Here is a 23,235-nt window from a genome sequence, read left to right as displayed (position 1 = left end):
TCATCCAGTTTTCTATGAAGCCAGATTAGATATAGCTCTTGGACCAACTGTAAAATCTTCCTGACTACTACTTCAGTCAATATTTTTACTTTCTCTCTTGTTGCCATCCATACTTTCACCTTCTGGTGTTCCATTATCCTGTACTATATCTTCATTTAACTGTTTTTCCTCCTTCTTTGTATTGAAGCAGAATGTGGCGATTATCCAAGTCTCTGTCACTCTTCTCCCCTCATTTCCTGGTTTAAAGCCCTTTTTTATCTATCATGCCAGTCTTGATCTTAGAAGGATAATATGCAAATAGAGTCCATCTGTTGAGAAGAGTCTTCTTTCTGTGAATGCCTCCCAATAGTCTTCAGAGTAGCAGCCATGTTAGTCTGTATCCACAAAAAGAAAAGGAGGACTTGTGGCACCTTAGAGACTAACCAATTTATTTGAGCATAAGCTTTTGTGAGCTACAGATCACTTCATGCATCTGATGAAGCTCACGAAAGCTTATGCTCAAATAAATTTGTTAGTCTGTAAGGTGCCACAAGTACTCCTTTTCTTTTTCCCCAATACTTTGTTATTCCAAAACCTTCCTTATAGCACCAGTCCTTGAGCCATCTGTTGATCTTCATTATATTGTCATGCTTTGGCCCGTCCTTCTTCAGGGACCAGAAATGTTCCTTCCTCTTCTTTAAGTAACTTACCAGTCTCACAAAATTATCCTTGATCCATTCCAGTGGGAATCTAGCAGTATCCTTAATCCCAACATGCAACACAGTCGGTGGATTTTTCCCAACCCTATCAGGATCCTTTTCAACCTCACGTCCACATCTCATATCCTTCCTCTTGGCGGACAGCATACTCTTCTGTTCTCTGGATCTGGTCTGGTGCCAGGCCTGTTGATTCTTCTTAGTATGGATTTCCCAGTCACATAGACCTGCCTCTTCTGGGTGTCAATATGAATCTGTCTTATGCTCTCTCTGTCTTCAAGTACATCACTGTCATTCTTTGGGCTCTAGTACCTGGCTATCACCATCATCTTTTCCTCTCTTCTTCAGGGGCTGGTTTCCATTATTTTCTTCCTTGCCACCACATCTTTTGTTTGTTTCTTCTCCTTATTTCCCAGTACAGCAAACTTGTTACTCAACTCAATTTCATCACCAGTAGCTGGTCTTACTCTCTTGTTCCTGTGGTCATGTTCTTCCATGCAGCACTTTTCTCCTCAGAGCCTTTTGTTTGGCAGGTAGCTGCTAATATTGAGTTGTCTGTACCACCCCCTCCTCCTCTTCTCCTGCATTATACCGTCAAATCCCCATCTGAATTCCATCACCGTCTCCAGCTGCATCTCTAATCCTTGGATCTTCTCTGCCATGAGTTCTATGAGGTGACATTTCATGCATAAGTAGCTTCCATCAGATATCCACTCAAGGATAATGCACATCCTGCAGCTTCTGCATCCAACCATCTTCTTTGTCTCCTATCCTTGTCGGTTCACTTCTAGTGCTGCCTTAGTAGCCATCATTATCTTGTCTTCTGAGTCCCTACTCCTAGAGAAAAAGAAAGGACATAAATCCCCACAAACTCCCAACCACAAACTCCCACAGAAATTCTTCTGTTAGCTGCTAAGTGTTCACTGCTCCAACATTCACTACTGACTGGCTTTTAAACCTAGCTAAGTGAAATCAGCACTATTCTCTCATTAAGGGATATCAGCAAGCACCAGATCAAGCTGCACACCTGGAACAAATCCCTGGAAAATCAAGATTTGCACCTCTAGAACACAAAACCACCACTCTCCTTTCAGGCCAAACTCCCACAAATGCTGCTGTTTGCTGTTAGCTCAACGGTGAGAGTTTGAAATGACATCACTTGCCAAAAAGCCACAGGGTTTTTCCTGAAATGAATACTTTCTCCTCAATTAGAACGGTCTCTTTTCCATGCAATATTATATTCAAAGTCTGTTCAGTAAGTGTTCTCTGCTATAAATATCCATTCACTCTGCCTTGGTTCTCAGATCAGTTCAGAATGTTTTGACCTTTTTCATGGTATTTATCTCTAAACCAGATGACAAGGGAGTTTAGGCATTGTTACAGGGAACCACCTCCTTGGCCCATTATCTTTTAAGATAAATGTCAAACTTCATTCTGATGAACTCTATGTCATCGGGCACAATGAGTTTGTGTAATTCCAGCAACATTTCTAAATCAAAGCTAAGCGCTGACATTTTTACTTAGGACTTTGATCTTTTTGTCAGGAATACCACCAAAGAAAAGAAGGGGAAAATACATTTTCCTAAGTAACTTCTGAAAGGTTAGCTATTATAACATTGTTGGATTTTCTCATGTATTATAATTCCTCAGATCTTCTGTGCAGACTAAATCCTGCCATCATTTCTTCTTGTGAAATCAAGGATAATGGAGTGATTTTGCTCCCTTACAGTAGGTCACTGAAAGCTGACAGAATCTGACCCTGCAGTGGCACAACGTGCTCTACTATAAACCTCGTGTTCGTGTTACTATTACACATCCCTATTTTCCAAGTTTAAACTTAGCTGTAAAATTCCATCATGGACTATAAAACTATGTTAAAACCCCCTAAGGTCTACCTATCAAAGGTAAGTGGCAATTCAACTATGATCTCCAGCCTACCTTTCTGCCAAAGACAGTAACGTATGTCTCCAGGGTCAGACTGGAGTCAGAATCACTTATGATTTAGCTGATACAAAACATAGGTAAATCATTTCACCATAGTATTTCATGGGAAAACATTTTAATTAGCAAAGAAAACAAAACAGAGATGTTTGAAATGGTTAAACAAACAAAACAAAGACATAGCATTATTAAACAAGTGAGAAGTGAGCGAACAAACACACTTCAACTATTACGCTGCTCTTCTCTTCTAGCCCAGTTAACTGTCTAATTATCCGCTACCAACATCAGAGCTTCATACTTGCTGCAACAGCTCTATTTCCAGTACACATTAAAATCTACAATGTGGTATTTATCATTGGCTGGTAACACACTGCATTTTCATTTGATGCTTTTGGAAATAAAAATAAAATAAACACATTCTCATTTTCCAGTAACTAAACAATAGCCAACAGTTCAAAGTGTTAATGGTTCTAACTGCAAGGGCCTGATCTGCATGCCTTCCTCTAGCCAAACTCCCACTGAAGTCAATGTTGGTTCAATCTGCGTAAGAAATGTAGGGTTGCCCCTATAAATGGGAATAGTAATGGGATTTGTTTTTTCTGGCAGGGAGAGGCTGTCCTCCCTTGGAAAATGTGGTAAATGGCACTTAACTAGCCAGCTTTGATGCTCTGCAGGAAGTTAATTACAGTTCATGAATCTCATTTATATTTTGTGATATTTTCTCTTGTGATTAAGATTCAGGCACTCAAGAAAATGAGTGAAGGAATGAAGTGTTCCACAGCTGCTAAGCTTTTGTTTAATACTCTTCCGGTACAAATGTGTGTGATATTAATAGCTGCTGCAGCAACTGTGCACTTTCTTCACTATCTGTAAAATGGGTTTCTATAAAAGTAGCTTCATTAGTCCATACTAATAGATCCTCCTTTGTCCATAGGTGGTGACAGTCCAACAGGTAGAAGAAGAACCTTTTGTCTCAAAGGAGGTGACTGCTACTAGTGCACACAGGATTAACACTAATAGACCTTGTTAATATCAAATATCAGTAACACAGAACAAGACTAACTGGGTGGGTGTATGGATAACTGGAGCTACTCTCTCATTTTACAAGTAGGAGAAAATGACTCTCTGGTGTAGCAGTAATACAGTCCAAATAGCAGTACCAGTGAATAGAATTAGAGAGGTGAAAAACATACCCTTGACTTTACAAAAAAAATTGGTTTACTGAATTACAGCCCATAGGCAATATCTGCCAAAAGCTGCACCCTTTGAGGCGGTAGTGTTTAACTTTTAATGTAGAACAGTGAATGGACTTTTGAGTGGCCACTTTGACATTATTTCTTGTTCAGGAATCATCCCCTATATCATGGGTTTCTACTGCAAGGGATCAGGGACCACTTCTCGAAGGTATGTTTCAAAGATAGCAGAGCAAATCAAGTCAGAGATGGATGCTTTGGAAGCCTTCTTCTGTTGCTCCAAAACAAATGCGGAAATGGCCAGTGGGATTTTTTTTTCTTTTCAGATAAAAATTGAAGACTCACAGCAACTAAAATGAGTGCAAGATACTATCCTTGTCCCATTTTTGGTTGGGACAGAAGGCAAGAAAGGATACGTCTTGATTAGTAAAAAAGTAGAAATGTATTATGAATGAATCTGTTCACAATTGTCAGAACCAATTTGCCAGGCTGAAAGATCTAGCAAAGTCTGTGATTTCTCCTCTCCTTCTGGCGGAGGTAACCACAAAGTACCAAGCTGCACATGAGAAAAGCTAGAGGAATAGTAGCTACGGGTTCGAAAGAAGGCAGGCACATTCTTTAGAATACCATAATGAGCTTCTGTGATGAAACAGAATTAATGAAAATTGGCCTTTATTAGCTTGACAGCTTTCAGAAACTGCATCACTAAAGGAAGAGATCCTAAATACAATTGCTTCACCCTTGAATATACTAAAAGACAAAATTTACTTTATGATGCGTTGGATATATTTAAGAAAAGTAGAATTTGGGACAAAAATTAGACACCATCAAAGTGTTCCACAGCTGCTAAGCTTTTGTTTAACACTCTTCTGGTAGGTTATCAAAACTATTTAATGACTTGTTTTCGTGACTTGAAAACAGTGGTGATGACTGAGTCAAGTAGCTTTTGGACCCTCAGGCCAAACAGGAGCGATAGGAGGCAGGGACAGGTTGCTGAGATGGTCATGGTGACTTGACTTCTGAAATAATAGGATGTCTGTGCAAGGAAGGGGCCAGGGCTCAGTTACAGTCAAAGTCCACAAAACAATTCCTCTGCAATCAAGGTGAAGCTATAGAAAAATCAGTTTAATCTTGTATCTTCATTTTCTGGGGAATAAAGACGAAAAGATGGAGTTTTTCAAAAGATTGTGATTTCAAAGAATAGAGAATGTATCTGTCCCTCTATTTGCTGCACAAATGAGGTACTTTGAAGTTGTGGATTGGGAGGTGGGAAGGGAGTCTGCTTTTGAACATTCTGAAAATCTAAATAAATACTTGTACGCTGAAGATTTATTTTGATGATATATGGTGGAACAGTTGAGCTGATCTGCTGTCATCATGAATTCCCTGGTTATGCTGATTTGCTTTAAGGGTTTAAGGTTAATTTTAGGATAGTTACTGTTCACTGGACACTTGTCTCCCACTGAACGTTGAGATAAATCACTTTTGAGGAATGGCTGAATGGACTAGAATGGGATTTGGCAAAATACAAGGTTTGAATGGTAGAAATCTAGGTGAACAGTTTAGATTTCCAGTCTATTTTACTATGAAGATGATTCTTTCTGTAGAACCACTTGCCTTGTGCAGACATCTAGGTCACATCGCTTCCACATCTGAAGAGTCTGGTTTCCGTCAGTGTAATAGTCTAATCAGGATCTGATAGTATAATTCACCTAAGGAGGGAAATGGATTGAGTACATGAGACCAGACATTTCCTCAGATTTTATTTAGAAAGTGAAGCTTTCTGTCCCATTGCATAAATAGAGAGGAGAGGTGTTGTATCTGTTGTACAGCAAACTCTAGGCACTATATTGAAGAAAGTTATTAACCCAAAGAGCAAAAAGGGACTTACATGGCAGATAGACTAGGCTGAGAGCTGGTTGTTAGAGAGTATTTTCTGAAGCCTTTCTTAAAGCAAATGCATGCAGTCCTCCTGAGTTATGAAGAGAGCTCTCAGAGCCTAACAGTGTTCCAGCACACACTGGAGAATCTGATAGGCCTTCTGAAGAGATTCAGCTTTCACTAGCCAGTCATCTAAATAAGTCAGAATAGTAACCTCTTCTTAGTGATGGGCAATCAAAGAGACTCGGAATCCTTAAAATATCCATAAGCCTGAAAAAGAGGGCTGTATATTGTAAGGATTGGTTGTTGGTCTCAAAACTTAAGTATTTCTGAAGAGAACTGCAATAGGTATATGGTGAAACGCATCTTGTAGATACATGGAAGCTAAATATTCTTCCTGCTGTACAGCTGATATTACAGAGAGAACAGATTACATTTTTAACTTCTTGTACTCTAGAAAGAAGTTTAGTCATTTGTGATCTAAGAATGAAGACTCCTGATTACTTCAGCTCTAGAAACAAACAACAGAGAAAAACCCTTTGTCTGGCCAATCTGTAGGGACAGGAAGGGTAGCACAAATATACAAGGGTGTTTGATACAGTTTACAACATTTTTATTTAGAGAGCCAAGAAAAAAGGTGAAAACATTTTTGAGTTTGAGGGAAATGAAGCAAATTCTAACCACCATTGGAACCTACAGACAGACTCAGTTTGTCTGATATTATGTTTTCTCATTCTGATAAAATGGTTAATTCTCTTCCTCCCTCAAAAGAATGAATTGGAGGGGCAAGCGAAAGAAGTCAGAATCTGATTTATTGGGGTGGAGACATCCTGAATGTCATCTCTGCCTTCGTGACATTGATTATAGCATCCTGGGCCAGGAAAATTGAGCTGAATGGGATGGAGTTTGCAAATGTATCTATACTAGGGGGTAAAATATACACTTCAGGCAGAAAAATCTATTGCTTTATCACCTGTCTCCCAGAATGGTGAGGAGAGAAGCCTTGTTTTCTGAACATTAGTGGCACACAGACAATAGCAATAGACGGTGTTTTGTGTGCCACCACTTGACTGCTCATTTTTATGTATAGACAAATCTTGAAAATGCCCAAAGTAGAATGGGCTAGAATGTCACAATCCAGTTTCTCTTGAATCTGTTCTGAAATTATCTTATGTGAAGAGAAGCCTTCTCAACTAAATAATAAATATTCTGATGAAAGAAAGATATATGTAAAGATGCTGCTACCCCCTGGCCTCTCTATCAAACATCATCTTTAAGATTGTTTCCATTTTCTTGGTTTAATAATAAAAACCCACACCTTTTGAGGAAATTAAGTTTATTAGTGTATTCTGCAATAATGGAATGGATAAGAATAAGGATCCCAGATATTCTTTTTAAGGAATTTATATATTGTATTAAGTACAAATGAAGAAATATTTACTATCAGGTATTCTCCTAAATATCCTTTCTTTAAAACTGGAAACACCTGGACACTTTTTTTATTTTTGCTAAGAGTCAGAAAAAAACCAACCCCTCTTTTTTATGATAGTTGGAAATATAGAATTCTCAGAGAAAGTTAAGATCATGAGCACTGCTATGATTAAATGCCCTGTGTCCTCTGTGCTAAACTCCCTCAGGCTGGTGTCCTCAGGTTCAGTAATTGACTTTGAAAAAGACAGATGATGCCTACTCGAGTTACAAAACCTTAGAGAGAATATGCTCCAATTTCCTTTTCACCTTTCAGGGCATGTCAGAAGAGAAAGGCCTGTCAGGTTTCTTAGCACAAGAGAAGGGCACTTCCTTGATGGGCAGAAATGGTTCTTGCTCATATGTTTAACAGGAGATTGACCTCTGTGGAAGAGGGTTCACATAGTGGCTGCAAAGACTGGCTTCTCTGAAATCTTTGTTGAGGTCTGGATCCTAAAAACAGAATTAAAGCAGGGATGTCTAAGGTCACTTAGGACTCCCATCATGGTGGCAATGGAGCTGGAAAAAGTCAACATGTAAAATTTTATTTTTGCTGACTCTGGAGAAGTTTATGGAGAGCCTGCATATTTGTAAGAAGTGGAAGGATACATGCATCACAGGATTTTGTAGCAGCCTGGGTCTTGCTGAACCCATGTATCACAAGAACACAAAATCTTCTCTGTCTGGCCACTATGACAGAGCAATTGGTAACAATCCTGTTATATTTTTCTGTTTTTCCCCATTGTCAGTCATGTTTTGAAAAAAAAATACTCCCCTGAGGAGAGCTGCACATCAGCTCCTCACTGAGACAAAGTAAAAACTCCTGTGCATTAGCAGCAGTGAACTCCTGTGTTTTGAAAAATGCTACAACAGTACTGTCACGTGACTTTTTGATATATTTCCATAATTTTGTTTTGTGTCTGCATATTCAGTGAAATCTTAGAGTACACAGCAGTTTGGTCAGATTAGATCTGCCTATGGTGTTGACATATCGAGCCAAATGGAAAACATTATACCTGTTAATGGCAAAGAAAAGAAGAAAAAAATCCTGCCTGTCATGAAATATCATTTTTATACAGTAGAAATTTTCACACTGAACAGTATTATTACTAGTCCAGGGAAAACATGCCATGCTACATCTATATACTTTCAACAGCCTGAAATTCTGATCTTCATATATCTTTTCAGAAAAAAAAATCCGTGATAAACTGGACCCAAACTTCACATTTCTCACAAGTGGACCCATATTTAAAAATGAGATATTCTATTACTCTAAAGCAGACCAAACAATTCTAGTATTTTCCTTTTTTTTAAGCTATGAAAAGTCTGAACAACCTGTTTAATGTGATCACAGGCAATAACTGGGAGCCAAAAGCTGCTGCTTTCAGTTAGCATTTTATTTTCTGCTATAAGAACACATCACTATTAGCTATGACATTCTAGTTGTGAGGAGGACCTGGTATTTATTAATTAACACACAATCCAAAATACTTTGAAGTTTCACCTTCTAAAAAATATAAGTAATCACAGAAGATAGGGTTGCTAAAAATACCAAACTAATTTAACTATCTCTGACTGAGGCTCATTTCACATCTGGACTTCACAATTTTGTGATGCTAACTGTGATCCATTAATTAAGACACTATAGATTTTCTATTCCTTGTTTTAGGGGGATTGAAAGTTTATGTTGCTTTCAAAGTTCAGTGAGATATATATGCAGTTCTATATAGCTAGAGGAGTCTTTCAGAATATGTCAGAATCAAAGAAATTCATATACTTGTTATAAACTGGGAAATATCTATTTTTAGAGAGTATGGTGCATGCCTGTGTGTGTGTGTGTTCTTATGATCGGTTACTTCTATGGAGGTAGACCATAACAGATTGTTTGAGGAACTAAGCACAGAAAGGTAAAACAATGGCCTAGGTATTGTGTCAATATTTTAAAAGGGTAAACAGAATGGTCTGGGTAATTATAGGCCTTACAGTATGACACTGATCTCAGGCAAGATGGAACTGCTGATACATGATTTCACTCATGAAGAATTAAAGGAGGGTAATATAATTAATGCCAATCAACATGACTTTATGAAAAATAGATTCTGTCAAACTAACTTGATCTCTCTTTTGGATGAGAGTACAAGTTTCATAAAGATAATTGTGTTGATATAATATACTTTGACTTCTGTAACGCATTTGATTTGGAACCACACATTTTGATTAAAAAACTAGAACCTCATAATACTAACATGATACACATTAAATGGATTAATAGCTGGCTAACTGAGAGGCCTCAAAATGGAAATGGAAACTCATCATAGAGCAGACGTGTTTCTACTGGGGTCCCACAGGGTCGGTTCTTGTCCCAACACTATTTAACATTTTTATAAATGACTTTGAAGAAAACATAAAATCATCACTGATAAAGTTTGCAGATGAGACAAAAATTAGGGGAACAGTAAATAATGAAGAGGACAGGTCACTGAGAAAGAACAATCTGAATTGGTTGATAAACTGGGTGCAGTCAAACAATATCCATTTTAATATAGCTAAATGTAAATGTATACATCTAGGAACAAAGAATGTAGGTCATACTTACAGGATGGTGGGGGACTCTATCCTAGGAAGCAGTGACTCTGAAAAAGATTTAGTGTGGGGGGTGGATACTCAGCTGAACATGGGCTCTTAGTGTGATACTGTGACCAAAAGGGCTAATGTGATCTTTGGATGCATAAACCAAGGAATCTTGAATATGGAGTAGAGAGGTTATGTGACCTCTGTATTTGGCACTGGTGCAACTATTGCTGACATACTGTGTCCAGTTATGGTGTCTGTAGTTCAAAAAGGATATTGATAAATAGGAGAGGGTTCAGAGAAGTGCCATGGGAATGATGAAAGGATTAGAAAACATGCCTTATAGTGATAGGAGCTCGATTTATTTAATTTAACTAGAGAAGGTTAAGGGTGACTTGATTAAAGCCTTTAAGTACCTACAGGGGGAACAAATATTTAATAATGGGCTCTTCTCTGTAGCAGAGAAAGGTATAACATGATCCAATGGATAGAAATTGAAGTTAGACAAATTCTGATTCGAAATAAGGTGTACATTTTTAACAGTGAAGGTAATTAACCATTTACCAAGAGTTGTGATGGATTCTCCTCACTGGCAATTTTTAAAACAAGATTGGATGTTTTTCTAAGAGAGATGGTGTAGAAATTATTTTGGGGAAATTCTATATCCTATATTATATACAGGATGTCAGGTCAGGTGATCACAATAGTCCCTTCTGGTCTTGGAATCTATGAATCTATTAACACTAAGGGTATATCTACACTGCAGAAAACCCCTTGTGAACAGCGAATCTCATAGCCCAGGTCAACTCACTTTGACTCACGTGGTTTGTGCTAACAGGGCTAAAAATAGCAGCGTAGATGTTCCCACTTGGGCTGGATCCCGAGCTCTGAAATCCTTTTCCCTTGCTGGGTCTCAGAGCCCAGGCTCCAATCCGAGTGGGAGCATCTACACTGCTATTTTTAGCTCCATAGTGCAAGCTCAAGTCAGTTGACCGAGGCTCTGAAACTCACTGCTGCGGTGTTTTTGTTTTGTAGATGTACCCAATAATACTAGAGGACTTTGTGGCCTAGAAAGGATGAGGGTTAAGCCAGGGGCCAGAGACTGCCTGGGGTGTCAACGAAAAGCTGACAAGCTGGAAAACACACAGAGAGGGAGAAACTACAGCAAGGATTGTCTGTTTCTTCCTGCCAGAGACTGATAATACTCATGTGTGAAGGCTTTTTATTGTTTTTCCTCTTTGCTCTATGCATTTTGTACTTTAGGAGTGAATAAATAATGCTTTGTTTTGAAGACAGTGTTTCTGTGTCACTGAAAATGTATGGTGTCCATAGGGCAAGTCTTACAGGTGCCAACACAGAGCTGGACCTGTGTTAACATGGTTCAGACGCCTGGGGCTGCAGCCCAGAGATCCAGTCTAAACAGGGCCGGCTCTAGGTTTTTTGCAGCCCCAAGCATAAAAAAAACCAAAACCCACCTCCGAGAGCACAACTACAAAAGCAAAAAACAAAAAACCCAGACACCCAGAATGCCTCCCCTGGAATTGCGCCGCCCCAAGCACATGCTTGGTTTGCTGGTGCCTAGAGCCAGTCGTGAGTCTAAGAGTGGGTGGACACCTGTTTCCACCCAGAGCGAGGTGCAGGAAACCAAACCTGTCACCTGAGGGGTGCACATGAGATAGACTAAAAGGGGTATAAGATACTAGTTTACCTTGTAGCCATGACAATGGTGGCAGTTGTGTTGGGATTCAAACTGTGACAGTGGGAATTTGCAGCAAGTGACAATCAGCAGTAAAAACAAACATTTGCAAAGGTAAAGCAAAAGGGAAAGTGGTTTGTTATTTTGGGGAAGAGACAAGGAAAGAAAAGTTAGAGAAAATGAGTTATGCACAGCTCCCTAAAAAGCAGTCATGGAGATATGCAGAGGCAAGGGAACAGACCCCCAAAGCTAAGCAATTCACAGTCAGTTCAAGTTCTACACTCCAATAATTGGCACATATGCAGCAACCAGAGCAATGGCCTTGTCCAGACTCTGTTCCCTAGGACAGCAAAGCCTGGAGTGGCAGATTTAAAGGGAAAAGCTGCAACATGGGGGAAAAAAAGTTGGAGGAAAAGAATCATGCAGGTCAGGAGAAACAACACTGGAACCAGGGGCGGCTCTACCGATTTTGCCGACACAAGCAGTTGCCGCCGAATTGCCGCCTCCGCAACAGCGGCGGAGCTGCCACCGAAAGCCGCCGCGGGACACGGACTGACACCCCATTCTAAATGCTGCCCCAAGCACCTGCTTGGAAAGCTGGTGCCTGGAGCTGGCCCGGATTGGAACGAGAAAAGAATATGCCCGCAGCAAACCCATTTGGAAAGTGGGGACAGACACCATACCTAGCTCCTCAAGCAGCCTAGATTCTAAAGGCACTTCTACACTGAACACTCTTTATGGTAAAAAGAAAAGGAGTACTTGTGGCACCTTAGAGACTAACCAATTTATTTGAGCATACGCTTTTGTGAGCTACAGTGAGCTACAAGTGAGCTGTAGCTCACGAAAGCTTATGCTCAAATAAATTGGTTAGTCTCTAAGGTGCCACAAGTATTCCATTTCTTTTTGCGAATACAGACTAACACGGTTGCTACTCTGAAACCACTCTTTATGGTGGCATGTAGAAGAGCTAACCTGCACGCATCCCTAGCCAGGGTATAAATAGCAGGGTAGATGGTGAGGCACTGCTTAGTGAATGAAGACACACCTGAACCCTTAAGGCATATACCCTACACCAGTGGTTCTCAACCCCTTGAGAATCCGTGAGCAGGTTTTAGGGGGTCTGCGAAGCAGGACCAGTGTTAGACTTGCTGGGGCCCAGGGCAGAAAGCCAAAGCCCCACCACATGGGAATGAAGCCCAGGGGGGACCCTGAGCCCCACAACCCAGGACTGAAACAGAAGCCTGAGCAACTTAGCTTCACAGTGCCCCCTGTGGTGTGGGGCCCCTGCCAATTCTCCTGCTTGCTACCCCCTAATGCCACCCCTGGCTTTTACATGCAGAAAAGCCGCTGTAGTGGCACAGGTGGGCCATGGAGTTTTTATGGCATATCAGGGGGGCCTCAGAAAGAAAAAGGTTGAGAATCCCTGCCCTACACAGCCCTCTACATGCCGAGTAGTGGTTCTCCCATCTACACTGCTCTTTTACCAGCAGTGTCCACTGCCTCGCTGCTCCTGGAGCCTTTACCCTCTGCCTTGCCATTTCTGGATCCTTTTGCTGCTTTCTGTAGCTACACACCACAGGGTGGATGCAGCCGGCTTTTCACTGAGGAGTACACATACTCTACACACCACCACCAGAGGTGTGCAGTGTAGATGTACCTTAAATTGTTACCTAAAACCACTGGTGGGGGTGACATGTATTTTCAGTGCTTTTGAGATGAGTTGGTTTTATTGAATTGGGTGGTTGCTGGGGACTTGGAATGGTATCTGTCTCCCTTACTGATGGACAAGGTCCTGGATGCTTTCCCCGTATGGTCAGGAAGGACTGACACCTGAAGAATGCAGGGGGAAATGTCGTGGGGAGCAGCAGCCCCAAATCAACTTGGTTTTCAGACAAAGGAAAATCTCAGGCTAGCCTCCTAAGAATACTAGTTTCATTTTTATATTGAATTATTCTGTTTTAGGTTTCAGTGGCAAAGGTTTGCATAGCTCTCCTAAAATGTAAATTTATAAACAAAACAGCATGCTGGATTAATCAAGGACTGGAGAAAGGTGATGGGAAACTAACCGAGGTCTGCCCACAATCCCATAATCGTTCCATAATCATTGAATGTTCGTATTAAAATGATAATCTGTGAAACAGTTAGCAATGCTCACAATATAATTATCATTAAGCTTCAGAGCCAGTGGGCACTGATGAGACACTTGCTTTTATATACCCTTCTTAGGTTCTACGACAGCACTTCATCAGAAGATTTTCTCCATAACCTATCCTTTACATCATAAAGGTAAGTAATAAAATATGCTTACCCCTACTGTAGACGTTTTTTAGATTCTGCACAAATATACATCCATTTGAAAGTAACATGCAAGAATTAAAATAGTACCAATTTTACACAAAGATCTAGCTTCTGTTACAGTTTATATTCCATCTGACTACACTTTGTAAATTTAGTGAGATGTTTTCTTAAATGAAAAAATACCAAAGACAGCAGAAATAAGATCTCCAAAATGAAAACTCTCTTCTTAAACCACCAGTTTGAAATTTCATACTATTCCTTTGAATTTCATATTGCTGTTTTAAAATATAAATCCTCAAAATGTAAGCTTTCCTCATCACCCCCTTCTGTCAGATTTTTGCAAATTTATTTTGTAGCTTATTACTTTGCTTCAAGAAAGCTATTGGTTTCAGAAATATTGATTCAATTTTTAGCTATGGTAATAAAATGCTCATTATTGTTATTTGCCTAACCTAGTTACATTTTTAAACTCGTGTACTTCAGTATAGCTGAACTGAAATTAATACTACTACACTGATTTAAACCACCTTGTAACCTGGATCATTTCTATGTTTTGGGCATTACCATAATACAAACAAACAATAATAATAGTAGTAATAATCTAAAGGTTTACAGACTAGCATACTTCATTATATACTCTAACAACTTAATAAAACCTGAAATTAGTAAACAATAAATACCAATGACCTCAGACTGAGTAGTTTGCTACATTTCATTTTGGAGCAAATATTTACAGCTAGGTTATAAATTTCTAGAAATATAGGGCTCATAATGCAGTTTTCTGTAAACATGAATCTCTCATTTTCAAGGAGTTATAAACCAGCTGTAAATATTTGTTCCATATTCAAATGTTGCAAATTAAGCAGTCCAAAGGCACAAGTATTGTTGTTTACTAATTTTCAAGAAAATTGGTTTGATCTTTATCAAATTGTTAGAGTGTAAAATAAAGTTTGCTTACCTGTCACCCTTTTGACGATTATTATTTGTATTATGGAAACACTCAAAAGGCCTCAGTCGGGATTGGGACTCAATAGTGCAATGTGAATGGTGTATATTGGCTGGATGAAAATTATCCAGATTAGAGTACAGCTAAGGTCTGTATACATGGAGACTTCGATTATACCTACAACATCAACATTTTCTAAAAGGGGTTAAGACTAAGCTTTACACAAACTATCCTTCACTCTAGGCAAATCATGGGAACTGTGCTCTTAATGGGAACAAAACTTCCAAACAATCACTGTTTTAACTGTGCCATTTTCAACCCATGAACTTTTCCAGTCGCTAGTGCCTGCTAATACCCAGGAGCTGTGGAGAGGTTTTATAAGTCAAAATGGAGGCTGGGACAAGATTGTGCTGACCAATAATAGCCTGGCTAATCTAGAGAAGTGGCTTGCAGAATGTTTTGCTATCCTGTCTAGATCAGACTGGAAAAAGATAAACATTTGCATATTATTTGTTGATGTGACAGTTGGCTGGTCCCTCCATCGGTCAATATGAATTTTTGGTGCCTGAAGCACAGTTAGATTTATCACCAAATATCATTGCCTTTTTGTTTGTTTGTTTTTGCTCCAATTCTTGTTTCTATGTTTTATTTTAAACTTTTCATAGTTTGGGGCTAAATCATCCCCGCCTGGGTTAAAAGTTGTGGGGAAGTTAGTTTGTTTTTAAATCTTCACAAGGATTCCCCCTTGTAATTCCACAGTGACTCTGGTTCAGAGAATCTTTCCCCTCACCATGGATCCCTCACAGTGTGACTGTACTGGAACCATGTTGAGACATAATTCTCACGTCTGTAGTGGCCCTGGCTGGGGCAATACAGGGAAGGTAGTATAGCACAGGTACGGGTATGGGACAGAAGAGGGAAACTTACATCCCTCCCAGGCAAGTCAACTCTTCACTGTGGCCTTCCCAGTTCCCATAACCTCCCTCAGCACTGACTACAGACCTTGGGGGCTCTGTGCTACAGTAGCAGCTGAGTCCCACATCAATGCAGAAGATGGGATCTCTGTGTTTAGAGGTATGCACCACATATGGAACTAATAAGAGTATGATGCAACCAATTTTTAGTAAGAGAGTTCCATTTTGTGGTTGCTATGGCCATGGGAACAGATAGGAGCAGGACTGCTTCTCCTACCTCAACAACCAGGATAGCAGAGTGAAACAAGACAGCATCCTGTTCTCCAAACTGATTACCCCAAGGTAAAATACAGGGTTGAGCAATGGAATAACAGAACTATACTTCTCCAGTCAGACACCTTTTATTCTTTGCACATCTGCTCTAATGAGCCAGACAATGGAATTTGGAAATTCTATGCTAAATTATACCCTCCTGCAGATTTATACAGGAGAGAGGATTAAAGGGAGCCAGGGAACTCTGAGAAGTTCACCTCAAGAAAATTCCTTCAAACTGTTCCTCCCAGTGGGAAGGATTTGGAGGTCTGTGAAGAAGGCATGCCACACAGCCTCCTAAACTTATGTATCCCCAGGATCTACAGATAAAGAGATCCATATCCAGAACTTATGTATGGTGATGTCAGTGCAGCTCCTGGAGCCTACTTCCCTCCCAGTCCTCCCACACTTGTATATGTGCACGCATACCCCTCCACCCTCTATCCCCTTTCCCAAGGAGTTGCAGGTTAACAATGCCACAGTTAATGATGCTTCTACTAGCACTGACTTAGGCACAGACTTCCACTGTGACATTTCCCCCCATCTTCTTGGCCATGCATTCATGGAGAGGTGGATATGTTCAGGCAGAGGTGGTATTCTCCCCTTTGTGTAACTCCAGCCAAATTAGTTTCTTCTCCTCATAGTCGTCAACACTTTCTGAAAATCAGTGCCCTTTAATGTGTCTCATCTTGTGCACACAAAAATTGAGGAGCCACAAATAATTAGTCACTTTTAAAAAAAACTGGTCTGAACTGCTACACTGATGTCATAAAAGCTTTCAGTACACCAGCATAATCAGTAAATATGGTCAGTCTTTCTATGCCTGGGTCCAACCAATTGTCAAGAGGCATAACATTCAATAACATGAGACTGAAAATGAAACAAGTACATTGTTAGCCTCTTGTATCATTACAAATTAGTACATTTTTGTGATAATTTACAGTGATAATAAATTTAAGACTGTGCAGGAAGCATCACAGAGTGGCATTAGCAGCACACTGTAATAATCACCAGCATACGTAAGATAGGAGTTCAAAGAGCAGCTGTTTTAAATGTATCAAAAGAAGTACTAGTGATGGAAACAAAACACTATACCTGTATTCATCCTGGGTAAATCGTGGAATTACTGAGGGTTGCAATACAGCAATTTCTACAGTGGTGGTATTGAACTTCACAGGATCACCATCATCATATGCAATGACCACTAGCTATAAACAAAACAAAAATCACTCATTTAACATGGATAGAAATATTTTATGTCGATTTCTATCCAGGGGACCCTTACATTTTCAGGAGCTCACAAACTGGATATCATTTTTTAAAAATGCAAATCAGATGCTATCATAAAATAACATAGGGACATAATATACAGGCAAAAAAGGCAACGATAACCAGCTATAGGCTTAACTGATCATGCAGAGTTCAGGAAATCTTTAAACGCACGTATGCTGCAAACTTGAATTCAAGTCTCCATTCTCTTATACAAAATACCAGCTCCAAAATACAGTGACAGCCCAAAGTACATTCTTTAAACTATCTAGTGGATTTCCTTAATATAGTATTTGATCAAACCAAAGATATGGTTGAAACCATTTCAGCTCTTCTACCATAACAGGTAAATCCCACTTTTACAAATCCTTATTTTGGAGATTCTGCATCCCTGTGGCTGATAATAGGCTATCACATGTTGTCCCTTTTTACAGCTCCCCAACTTATGGACGTTATCCCCCAAGAGCAAGGCTGTCTCATGATTCAAAATGGCACACTAAATGTTGGCATGCCAGCATGACTTTGGGAACCTATATACATTTTAATGCTATTTTGTAATAAGGATTTTCTGTTTTCTCTGATTATAGATTGCCATCTACCTGCAATCTGAACATGATGACTTCACCTGCCGTACCATAGTGTTTTTTAACATTAAATAATTCCCTCAAAAAAGCTTTTCAGATTGAGAAAGATCAGATTTCCAAATTTTCAACAAAACTGTGAATTCAGTGCAGCTGAAAGGAGACAGAATTCAAAATTGAAGTCCTATATCCAAAGAACAAGTAATGCACTACAGACAGCAAGGTGAGCCCTGTCATCCCAGACCACTACTGTGCTAGAAAAATAAATTAGAAAGATCTCCTTAGATTGTAAGGGTACTTCTCTTATTCTTGTTTCTGTTCACGTTTTATTGCTTATTTGGTGTCCATGCCTGTTCAATCCTAGATCCCTCAGCTGAGACAAACCAGATTGCTTGTAAATAAGATCATTTATTCTCACTCTAAGCTGAGAGGTTTGAAGCACAGCTGTCAACTAGTAAGAGGAGAACAACCAGGCTACTGAGACGGAAAATGATAGGACAGCCTCCACCCCAATACCTCTGCCCCTAAGGTCAGTTTTATTTCAAGAATTCACCACTCTTGACTTACTCTGCACCTCACTCCAGCACAGCCCTTCTATCCCCCTTCTGCATGAGGCCCATCTCTTCGCAGAATCAGTAGGGTCAATGCAGAGACAACATATGTAGGAATGTAGCTGCCATGTCTCCTACAGCTGTGTAACTGGGCTTCAGAATTTGACCGCTTATTGGAGAATTCATGGGAAGCATAGAGGGGTGATAGAAAGCCTGTATCATATTAATACTAATGTGAGCACAAAATAATTCCTCCTCTGGAAAATTTTATCCATGTATTGACTCAAAAGCAAATCAGAAACTTTTCATGTTGTCAGATTAATCCACAGAATGCAACATTATTCAAGCAGAAATGTGAAACAGTGACTGAACAGGTTTATGTCATTACATTTAAAAATAAACAAACATCTCTTCTATCCTAGTTTCAAAACTATATAAACAAAAGGAAGGGGAAAAAACATGACTTAAGGACATTTTGACAGATGGTATTTTCCACATCAGGAAATTAGACATTAAAAAACCCCAATCATTACAAGATACATTTATACATTTTTCTCCCATTGACATTTTGTCATTTTCAGCTAGGAAAAAGTGTGATTAAAAAAGAGCTATTACAACCCAACAAATCAAATGAAAACCACTAATTGTTCTACATTTGAGCCTCCGCCTTCAGGTACAATGAAAACAATACCACAAAAAAAATTAATTCTTTGTCAAATTATTCTTTGCCATCAATTTATTTTTTTAGAGTATGGCTTTAATAAACTGAAAATTCCATCAAAGTTTCATCAAAACTTTATGCTGAATTTCTTACCACCATCAGACAATTAATAGAAACAGCATTTCATTCTAATTACACTTTTTGATAGGCTTTATACAAGACAAATACGTAGACAGATACCCAGTACTACCTCTTATATAACTTTCAGAGAGACGGCTTCTTTTCTCCACCCTGCTCTTTTAAGAGAATCTTAGACATATCTGGAATCAAACTTTGCCCTGACTTGCACTCTGTATGACTCTACTGAAGTCAATGGGTTTGCATAGAGTGTATGGTAGGGGAGAATTTAGGTGGTTCTTATTTGCCTTGAAGATCCATTCTTCCATCTGTTCAAAACTACCACGTCACAACCACTATCATAGTGCCTAACCAGAGGAGGCTTTGCCTGTCTGTCGGCATCTAGCTACTGCATAGCAACACTGCTCATTAACAGACCTGAGAGAGAGAATTCTTAATTTTTTCCTCCAGAAACTGCACAGATTATTTCACAGCTCTCATAGCTTTTGCTAATCTGAAAGTAAACAATGAGGCTTGGAGTCTGTCTCTCCTATATAACAGGAAAATATACTGCTAGTGGGCCACTTGTGGCCCTGAGGATAAATTTTGTACTAATTATGGATGTAGTTTTACTTAAAGAAACAAAACCAAAAATAACATCTCCAGAACAGTAAGTCCGAAAACTTAGAAAAGAGGAAACAAGGTTTTAATTCAAACTACATTTTCTTCAATCACAAATGAAAACTGGTTAAATTTGAAATAATACATAATATAAAACCAAAGGTATAAATGAAATAACATTTGTCATATTTCATATTTTTATTCATGTATATGCATATGCCTGCTGATATTCATACCTTAAATATTGTACTGGGCTCTTCATTAAGATTTACTCGAGTTACTACACGTCCTGAATTTTCCTCTACATCAAAAATGCTGGCACTGTAAGGGAACTGGATGACATCTACTTTGTACCTTACACGACTTGCTGGTGTACCCTGTAAAGCAAATGTATATTTACAATTGGAAGAATTCAACACAAATATTGAAATACTTTCTTAGTTTTGCACAAAATAAGGAGATGTATAAAGAATGGGACAGAAAACAACACTGGAAAATATTATAACATAGACTGATGGCCTATCCCCATTGGGAAAACTATGTTCATTTCTAAGGGATTCTCCCAAAAAAGATACAGCTGCCATTGAAGAGGTTCAGAGATGAGTGATGAAAATTATTAGAGGTTTGGAAAGATTTCCTTATGAAGAAAGATTGAAAAGACGGGACTGTTTAGTTTAAAGAGGATATAAACAAGGGGTGAGGATATAAACAAGGGGGGAGGGTTTACAAAATCATTAATAGAACAGAAAAGGTAAATCTCATAATACAAGAACAAGGGGACATTAATTGAAACTGAAAAACAACAAACTGATAAAACGGATAAAAGGAAAGAGTTTTACACAACCTTAGGACACTTGCCTCCTTCCTCAGCCATCACTGAAAAAGGCATAGCACTGCCTATGAGCTTTTCTAAACTACATCCATTTGCACAGAGAATAAATAACATTAGCAGACTGTTAAGAGACTGCATTACAAAATTGTGTGCATATGCAAATATAGTTTTAAACCACTGTTATAGCTTTGACATACTCAACCAATTTTCACCAGACCACTAAAAGACACCTTTGTGGCATGGGGACGCTCCATCAGATTTCAAGTTACAAGTTGAAGCTGTTCCACTTTGTATAAATAATTGAAAGATCACTGGAGCAGGAACTTGAAGTTGGATCCACCACATCCCAGGTGAATGTCCTAACAAATGGGCTATTGGGCATAAGGCTGTCATTGACAGCAGCATCACGAGTCCCCTTCTTGTCCTCTGGGAATGGTGCCTAAGTCCCCTTATGAATTTAGCTCCCAGCAATTTTTTTCGTCCAAACGACTTGGTGAATTTGTGCCAAACACATTAATAATTTGGGTCAACCCAAACCTGTATTTTTCAGGGAATAACTCATTGGTTACAGCATTTTGCCCAGCTCTAGTCCTGACCAGCTCCAAACAGAGCCTGAAAATTACTTCTTAGAATAGGAATGTTTGTGCAACCTTAACTATGTGTGTTTTTACACCAATAAGAAGATCAACAGTTACTTTAGCTAAGACAAACACTAGAATACATATATGTAGAGCTCCATGTGTTTCACAAATGTGAAACACAAAAAAAACATGAAAAACAAGGAAAATGAAATAAAACAAAAATACTCATTCCCACAGTGGTGGCTCCTATGGTTCCTGTCCTATAAGACTGGGACCAGTTCCCCATTCCCAGAGTTGTGACCCGGCACATGAGCACCTCTCAGGCCAAATTGGAGTGAGTGACATTGTGACTCAGTGTGCCAGGTCACAATACACGGAATGGGGAGCCAGGCTCAGCTCAATGGGACAGGAGCCACCTCTGCAAAGTGAGTGTGGGACGTGCTCATTCTGTGCTACCCAACCAGGGCCTCCCACCTCCCGGGGGCAGGAGCCAACCCCCTGGGTTGCGGGGAGGGGAACGGATAAATAAATTAACAAGATATACCCCAAAATAGAACAAAAACTATTAAAATAAAAAGCATTTCATGCGTTTTTTAGATATAAGCCCTCATACACCAGGGAACAAACCAAAAACTGATTGATGAGGTTTAGAAAAAAACTACGTCTATGGGCAAGTTACTCTATAAGTGTCCATTTTGAAGTTTCTTGTAGCCTACTAAGAAGTATCTGGTATTGGCCACTGTCAGTGACAAGACACTGGACCATACAGACCACTGGTCAAATTTCTAACTGAATGTCCACCAATTTCTAATGGCATTGTTACTTTAATAATTATATGCTTTGAGCCAAATGCTGCTGTTACTCCTCTGATTCCATTCAATTTGATGGAGTTTCATAGTTGTAATTGAGAGCATTATTGGGATCTATGATTTTTGAGATTTTTAGCTGGCAGAGTAAGGAACAGAGGCATTGCTTAAGGTTGTCTACCCTCTAACGTAGCTTTCAGCAACATTTTAATTAGAGTATAATTTCCAACACACCATATAGACATACATTTTGTTTTTCAGTTTCTCAAGCAGATCCACCTCTGTATGTAATTAAATAATTAGGATCAGTTAGTCCACAGGTGTGCAACAGGAGCTGAGAAGGACATATGCACCCCCAGGTGCCTGTGCACACCAGTGGAGTAGCAGTCCTACTGCTCCTCAAGCACTTTACTGGTTGATCCAGGTATTCTGGAGGCATAAGTCACCCCAAGAGGAACAAGATGGGGGATGCCATGTGCAGGTGCTCAAGTAAGCATATGCTGCACTCCTGTAGAGGATGCACCTGCTGCCCTCCCCTTGCCTGGCAGGGAATTCTGCCACTCAATGTGCAGCTGTGCTTTAAAAGCACTGCTGAACTGTTAGATATTGGATTTTGTTTTACATACAGAATCAGAAAACAAAAAGAAGGATGTACTCTTCATCAGCTGTCAAGGCTTGCTTACCAGTGCTGTTAGAAAACACAATGTATCCATTTGATTTTAAGTAGCTACTGTAATTAACAATTATATACTGAGCCCCCATCCAAGGAAAGGGATTTATTACAGAAAGCCTACATCTATCTGTGCATGTCTCACACAGATCGCAGACACATTCACTACCAGAAAAACAAATTAAAAGGGGAAGCAGAGGAAAGGCAAAGGAAAGTAAGAATCAATACTGGGCGGTTATAACAAATTAATTTTGCAGCTACTGTAACCTGACACGATGACATATTAATATTAACAAACTAAATAAACAGCATTTTCTAACAGAGGTTCATTTAACTGATTTCATCTCTATTAATACTAATATCTTAAATAAAAACATTTCCTTTAAAAGGATGCAATTAACTAATGCAGGGGGTCACAAACTATGAGCTACAATTCAGTCCTGGCTGGTCTGCCAGCACAACTGCATTCTCCAGTCCAGCAAATCTTTAACTCCATGTGACTCATGTAATGTAAATAAAAGCTGCATATTTTGGACAGAGTATTGAAAAAACTTTATTTTTTTAAAAATCAATCTGCACAATGTCAAGTTTAATTCTCGCTAGGGCTGTCAATTAATCACAGTTAACTCACG

At 39.3% G+C, this 23,235-nt stretch overlaps 1 protein-coding gene and 1 long non-coding RNA gene across 6 annotated transcripts in view; one reads left to right on the top strand and one right to left on the bottom strand.

The window, feature by feature from the left end:
* Positions 1-23,235, bottom strand: part of PCDH15 (protocadherin related 15) — a 1,335,873-nt gene that overhangs the window by 137,441 nt on the left and 1,175,197 nt on the right. For all 5 annotated transcript variants that reach the window (XM_073353680.2, XM_073353679.2, XM_073353690.2 and 2 more), the window contains 2 exons: positions 19,951-20,091; positions 17,010-17,122 (listed from right to left, as the gene is read on the bottom strand). In XM_073353680.2, coding sequence (XP_073209781.1) covers positions 17,010-17,122; positions 19,951-20,091 — 254 coding nt within the window. The remainder of the gene's footprint in view (positions 1-17,009; positions 17,123-19,950; positions 20,092-23,235) is intronic.
* LOC140914859 (uncharacterized) overlaps positions 1-23,235 on the top strand; it is a 58,151-nt gene that overhangs the window by 31,006 nt on the left and 3,910 nt on the right. Inside the window, exons 2-4 of the long non-coding RNA XR_012160020.1 lie at positions 13,671-13,730; positions 17,771-17,987; positions 18,129-18,293. This is a non-coding gene — a long non-coding RNA (uncharacterized LOC140914859). The remainder of the gene's footprint in view (positions 1-13,670; positions 13,731-17,770; positions 17,988-18,128; positions 18,294-23,235) is intronic.

This window comes from Lepidochelys kempii, chromosome 7 (assembly GCF_965140285.1).
Source record: "Lepidochelys kempii isolate rLepKem1 chromosome 7, rLepKem1.hap1, whole genome shotgun sequence".
In the NCBI taxonomy this organism is placed as follows: Eukaryota; Metazoa; Chordata; order Testudines; family Cheloniidae; genus Lepidochelys; species Lepidochelys kempii.
Note: the sequence above shows the minus strand (reverse complement) of the source record. Positions and strands in the feature narration are given on the sequence as shown.